This window comes from Limulus polyphemus, unplaced genomic scaffold (genome assembly GCF_000517525.1).
Source record: "Limulus polyphemus unplaced genomic scaffold, Limulus_polyphemus-2.1.2 Scaffold816, whole genome shotgun sequence".
NCBI lineage: Eukaryota > Metazoa > Arthropoda > Merostomata > Xiphosura > Limulidae > Limulus > Limulus polyphemus.
In genome coordinates this window covers 42,556-49,313 of record NW_013666426.1, presented here as the reverse complement: position 1 = coordinate 49,313, position 6,758 = coordinate 42,556, and the positions used below count along the sequence as shown (strand labels likewise).

Here is a 6,758-nt window from a genome sequence, read left to right as displayed (position 1 = left end):
GTATTCGGAAAGATTAAACCAGTTTTATTAAGTAAGGACTTGTGTCGCTAAAGTTCCTTCGGAACGAAGTTACGGAAAATCAATTAACAAACAGAGACGTAACAATAGTAATATGGGATACAGAAATTTCCTGAGAGACATTGTTGAAAGTCAACGTTATCAAATTAAAGTAAATTTGATTTTTTAAATGAATTTTTTTTATTAATTTCATGCTTTTATTATGGGATATTAACTGATTAATTTGCGATATTGCTTTTAAAGTTTTTTTGCTACTAATTTTTGTTTTCTTATAACTTCCAAACAAAAGAAAGTTGGTAGAAATTTTTCAAGAATATTTTTTTCACCAAATATAATTCACTTTTAAGTTCAAGCCTAAGATTTCATTTACTTTAAAAGCACATTTACAAAAGTAGAAGTAATAATAATGAAATGCGTGAAGCGTCTAGTTATAGTACTGAAATGCGTCAAGTATCCATGTCCAGTTATTTTAACGTAATGCGTCAATTGTCCAGTTGTAGTAACGAAATGCGTCAAAAGTCTATGTTCAGCCATAGTAATGAACAGTCTTAAGTGTACAGCTATAGTAACGAAATGCGTCAAGAGTTTATGTCCAGCTATAGTTAAAACAGTATCAAGTGTACAGTTATAGTAATGAAATGCGTCAAGAGTTTATGTCCAGCTATAGTTAAAACAGTATCAAGTGTACAGTTATAGTAATGAAATGCGTCAAGTGTACACTAAGAGTAACGATATGCGTCCCTTTTTGGAGAATAGTGTTTCTGAAGGCACGTCCTTCGGATTACTGGAGTTTTATCACTAATCATGTACTAAAATCGGATCAGAGATTATATTTCATTCGCTGGCATTTGCTTTTCTTCGGTAAAATAAGTTCATTAAGATTGTATTTTCAGATCCTTCACTGGGTTGGCAGTTATAAAACTAAAACCTCGGACATTTACAAAGGAGGTGTTGGCATATTAGCTGTAATAAAAAAAAAACATTAATGCAATGTTTATGATGCATAGATATACTTACTATTACATGCCTGTCGTAACTTAAGCTTAAAATATTTATATAGAAAATAAACAAATAAAACTAAACATATGATGTACTTGAAACACATTTTATATAAATAATTATTTTTATTGATGGTATTGTTTGTTTGAAGTTAAGCACAAAGCTACACAATGGTCTATCTGTGCTCTGCCCATCACGGGTATCGAAACCCGGTTTCTAGTGTTGTAAGTCCGAAGACATACCACTGTGCCACTGTGGGGCATTTATGATATTAGAGCACCCAAATGATAACTTTGCGATAAAATTTTTTTCGTTGCTATTTCTGCTTCTGATAAATTTCTAGCTAAATTAGCTACAATTTCCTAGGTTTTTTTTAACACAGCGATTTGGAAAGAGCTGTAATGTTTTAAAGAACGTCAACCGTCTGCTATCGCCTCGACTTATCTCATGTTATTGACCAATCTAGTGATAACTATCTTTAAATATAAATTATCTACTCACAGTTCTACATGGCAAGTCGTAAGAAGTAACGATCTTCATATAAAACTACGTGTAAAACACAAGCGCTGTTACATTTCAATGATTGTGTGTTTACGATGTAATTTACATTTGTTGATTAGCATGCAAATTAAGTCAAGCAGTTTTAACGTCGCTCATAATAACACAGTGTGGGTTGTTCAGCTTTTCATACCAGACTGAATCTTTAACTAATTTTCCTTGCTAGTCGCCAGAGGTTTTATAAGCCCCAAGAGATTTCCCGATTGAAAATGATTGATAGTGTAATTACTGATGGTTGTTAAACATCCTCGTTCAAAGCAATTCCGGGATAGTAAAAATGATTATATAAACAAGAACTAAGGATACGAGTTTGAAGATCTTCTAGTGAGAATGAAGAGGTTATGTGTGGGTGTTAGAGAAGAAACAACTCCAAAAATAATGAGCAAGCAAAGAAATTTAAAGCCAGACCTTATTTATACACTTATATTTAGAAAAGGAAAAGTGGCCATGCAATGATGAAAACCATTCTCTTTTGCTCTTAAAGATTGTTTAGATTGCCTTGTTTTATTAGCGGGAAAACACTTAAAAGTGAGGGAAACTAAGCATGTTCTAATATGCTTTGCCATATTAGCTCAAGTCATCATGGCAGAACAACGCAAATTTCCTTTTGTGTTTGCAAACTTTATTTTTAAAACTAATATTCGAACTTTCCTTTCGAGCTGCGAGACAATGAAAAGATGCAATATCTTGTCAAAGCTTCTCAACAGGTGGGAGGCGGAATGATTCACGTGCATATTTCTTTCTCACCTTTTTTACGATTACTGAATGATTTTCAGGTTACTGTAAGAAGTCACGAGCATATTTAAACGAGCGTGGAGATAGATATAATCGATATACTACACATGAAAAAAATCACATTTCACTACACATTTTTAGTTAGAAATAACATCTCAATACACGTAACATATTATTGAAGGTGACGTACCAGTTGTAATTTTTGCAGCTTATAAACTTTAATACCTATTCAAAGAAAGCTATGCTAACATTGATAGAATCGGTGGTAAAACACTCCTCCTCTCAAAAATACTTACCGCTTTCATGTGTGCCTAAAAATTTCACTCAGAAATAAAACCACCATGGCTATTAAACATCATCGACTTCAGAACTGCCATCGATTCACACATTACTCGGAATATGGTCAGGTGTTTACACCATCGACTTCAGAACTGCCATCGATTCACACATTACTCGGAATATGGTCAGGTGTTTACACCATCGACTTCAGAACTGCCATCGATTCACACATTACTCGGAATATGGCCAGATGTTTACACCATCGACTTCAGAACTGCCATCGATTCACACATTACTCGGAATATGGTCAGGAGTTTACACCATCGACTTGAGAACTGCTATCGATTCACACATGACTAGGAATATGGTCAGGTGTTTACATCATCGACTTCAGAACTGCCATCGATTCACACATTACTCGGAATATGGCCAGGTGTTTACATCATCGACTTCAGAACTGCTATCGATTCACACATTACTCGGAATATGGCCAGGTGTTTATACCATAGACTTTAGAACTGCCATCGATTCACACATTACTAGGAATATGGCCAGGTGTTTACATCATCGACTTCAGAACTGCGATCGATTCACACATTACTCGGAATATGGCCAGGTGTTTACATCATTAGACTTCAGAACTGCCATCGATTCGCACATTACTCGGAATATGGCCAGGTGTTTATACCATAGACTTTAGAACTGCCATCGATTCACACATTACTCCTACCAATCAATCGATGTCTTTTAACGATGTCCTAACTAGTCATCTGTTGTTGTGTCGGTTACTTGACCAACAGTGAGTTAGAGCTTTGAAACCTAAATATACAGTATTTCTTCCAGATCCATTTTTTTTTCCCTTAACTGGCAACATTGACGGATTGGATACACGGATTTTCTTTTGTCACAGATGTTATATGGAATGGGGCTCCAACCGGTTCTTTAGTCTTCACATCAGGTGGTCCCACAGCCATAGTCTTGGCTGTTGTTTTCCTTAGACTTCGGAATTCTCGGGTAGTGGTCAGATTTTCGGGTGGCTCAAATTGCTGCGTATATTTCTGATCATTATGAAATGTCTTCATTTATTTTCTTACACGAGTTGTTACTCCTGCACTTGAAAATTTGCAGGCATGTGCCTGTTACACGCATCTCTGACATTGTTTGTGGCATGTTCTCTTAATCTTGTAATTAAAACATGCACTCCGTTGTTATATATGATCCTGATCTTTACTTTAAGCAGCTGCTTTAAAGTTTGCTTTTTTTTACAAAGGCACTTAATATGTGTTATAAGACATTGTTAAGCCTAATCTGTTACGCGTGTTCTTGATCATGATTTGTATGTATGTTCTTATTCTAGATTATATGCTTCTTATATAATCTACTACGCATGCTTACTATACGTGCTATATAACCTGTTACAAGCTCTTGACCACGACATTTACGCATGTTCTTATTCTAAGTTATATGATCCTTCTATAACCCTGTATATAAGCTCTTAGTCTGAGCTGTTACAAGTTTTTCTAGTCTTTGTTGTTACACTTAAGTCCGACTTTGAACTGCTACATGTATTCCTAAACTATATTTATTGATTTTGCAATAGTATTTACTTCTGGTCAACACAAATAAACACACGAGCCTGTTTCTGATCCACTCCTAAGATAATGTTTCAAAATAACCGTGCTTCTCCTATATTTGAAGACTTCATTCAGAAGACTTCCTTTTGCAGACCTTGAAGTGAAGTTTGTTTACAATAACCACACAAGTGATGAAAATAAATTTCTTCATGTGCTGGGACTGCGATATGTCCAGGTAAGGTTTCATTTATTTAGATAACCACCATATCAGCATCACTCACGTCATCCAATCACGTGATGGCAGTATGCCAGGATATAATGGTTCAGAGAAGCTTTCGTCCAAAGATCCCAAGAGGAATAGATGAAAAAGTTTAGAACCTCTCTTCACACCGTACATAACGTCTAACGAGTGCCATGAATTTCGTAATCTGTGAAGACGAATCGGACGATGATTTTTTCGGATTTCTGAAACCACCAGGATTGTGTAGCTATTACCCTAGAAGCGCACCCGATCTTCAGCAATTAGATGAACCAGTGCCAGTTCCCACTAGACAGTTTTCTACATCGGGTTCGTGGACAGTAAACCAAAGTGCCAGCGGATTGGGGGTGAGTACCCGTAGTTCGTCGGAAGAAATGGAAACCATCAAACCTAGCACAAAACGAAATATCAAAAAATTTAGTCGAACGTGCACTTTAGGATTACCGGCAGAAAGGAATAATTTTGAACCAGAACGTCATCCACGCGGTGCTAGCATACCTGACACCAGTGTTTACCCTACGTTCTCTACCGACGAGGATCTAGCCTTACAGCGCCTTCGAAACTTCTCTGTTCGATCCAAGCAAGTCATTAATAGAGGAGACTCTTTCCGTGTGATGGAAGAGCTCTGCCCTAAAAACAAAGAACTTCCACATCCTACATGTTCAACACCACCAAACTCTCCCACACCTGATAAAATAGACTTTCGAGGGTCCAGTGGCACCATCAGACACCAGGTCCTCGTGATCGGCTGTTCTGAAGTCGGAAAATCTTCTATATTATGTCAGTTCACTACATCTGAATATATATGTGATTATGACAGCAACCAAGGTACGTACAATATTAACAATCGGAGCAGATTCGGTTCAAGCACCACTATTTGGTATAAATAACAAATACTTGTGTAAAACCTTATCCAAAGATTGATGGGTACAAAATTGTGAAATAGCTTACCTGTACAAATTATGTTACTATATACGTTTAACTGTAATATTTTGCTTTTTTTACATATATTAACCTATGTTGTCGACGAAGATGAAATATAAGGTATTATACTGTATAGTGACTGAAATTTTGTATTAATTGACAGCCCTTTGTCCACTTATATGTACTATATTCTCTTTAAAAATATCTGGACCAGAATCATCACATCACTACAAATAAGTAATCAGTCGTCTTTCATTTTTAGAAAGAGCAACACTACTGTCTGTTTTTTTAAAACTGATCTTTGGTATTTTCTTAACTTGCAAAGAAAGAGTAAATGTATAATTTTTGTCGACTTAGATAAGTATATTTACTTTTCATAAGTACTGTTTGTTTAACACAAATACTAATTATTAACTGAAAGAACTGTATAACCCCGCCTATTCCAACAGATTATTCATTGTTTAATACACTTAACATTTTCATTAAAAAAGAAAAGGAGAAATTAAATATATATCATTGAGCCTCGTCATTTAAATGTATGTATTCGGTGTATTTTGGGTAATGTAGTCGAGGAAAATAAAAGAAATGAAACGTGTTAAAGTAGAGTTAACTATAAAGGATGAAGTGGGCTTATGTTAAGTACAGCGTTCTGAAATATACACAGAAGACTAACATTTTTACTATAGCAGTGTGACTTTTGTATTCTTAAAATAGGAACGGCATAAGTACGAATAAATGACCTTAGATACGCCAAAAGAACCGGAGCGCCATGCTCAAAATATTTTTGTAGAATATATGGGCTCTGCTAGGACAAACGTAACTCAATAACTTAACAGTAGAGTTAAAGAGTTAAAAAGAGTTAAAGTACGAAGATAACAAAAAAAACATACATTTTTCCACTCCCTCTATTTAAAAAAAATCGTTTTGTGAATATAATTTATTTTATCAATATTTTTATTTTTAATATTTTTCTTTCTCGAAACTAGCCAAATTCTTCAAAATATAACAGTTTACCGTGATTTGAAACTAGTATGAAATACTTCAACTTTCCTGTATATGAACATATATTTATAGGCTCTTTTTGGGGAGCACTCGCAGGTATTAGAGTTATTAAGAGTGATAATAGAACATTTCAAATATAATTATTTCACGTACAGGAGCACTCAAGTATTTGAAATAGAAGCCACGAGAAACGATTCACTTCAAATAGCATATTTTTAACCATTGGAAATTTACCTGATAATTAAGACCAGCAATATGTCTTGGATTTGTTCTAAATTTCTATGGCGTATATGTGGTGTTTTAAGTCACGTAGTTCATTCACGCGGAACTAATTCTTTTGGATTATATATATATATATATCTGTGTGTGTGTAGTGGAACCATATATATATATATATATATATATATATA

The 6,758-nt window shown here is 34.9% G+C and overlaps 1 protein-coding gene across 1 annotated transcript in view; it reads left to right on the top strand.

Annotated features, from left to right (window-relative positions):
* Positions 1-4,521: 4,521 nt before the first annotated feature.
* The window catches only part of LOC106460683 (GTP-binding protein REM 1-like), a 17,918-nt gene continuing 15,681 nt past the window's right edge, over positions 4,522-6,758 (top strand). The window contains exon 1 of the mRNA XM_022387461.1: positions 4,522-5,250. Within this exon, the coding sequence (XP_022243169.1) occupies positions 4,578-5,250 (673 nt within the window). The 5' untranslated portion in view covers positions 4,522-4,577. The remainder of the gene's footprint in view (positions 5,251-6,758) is intronic.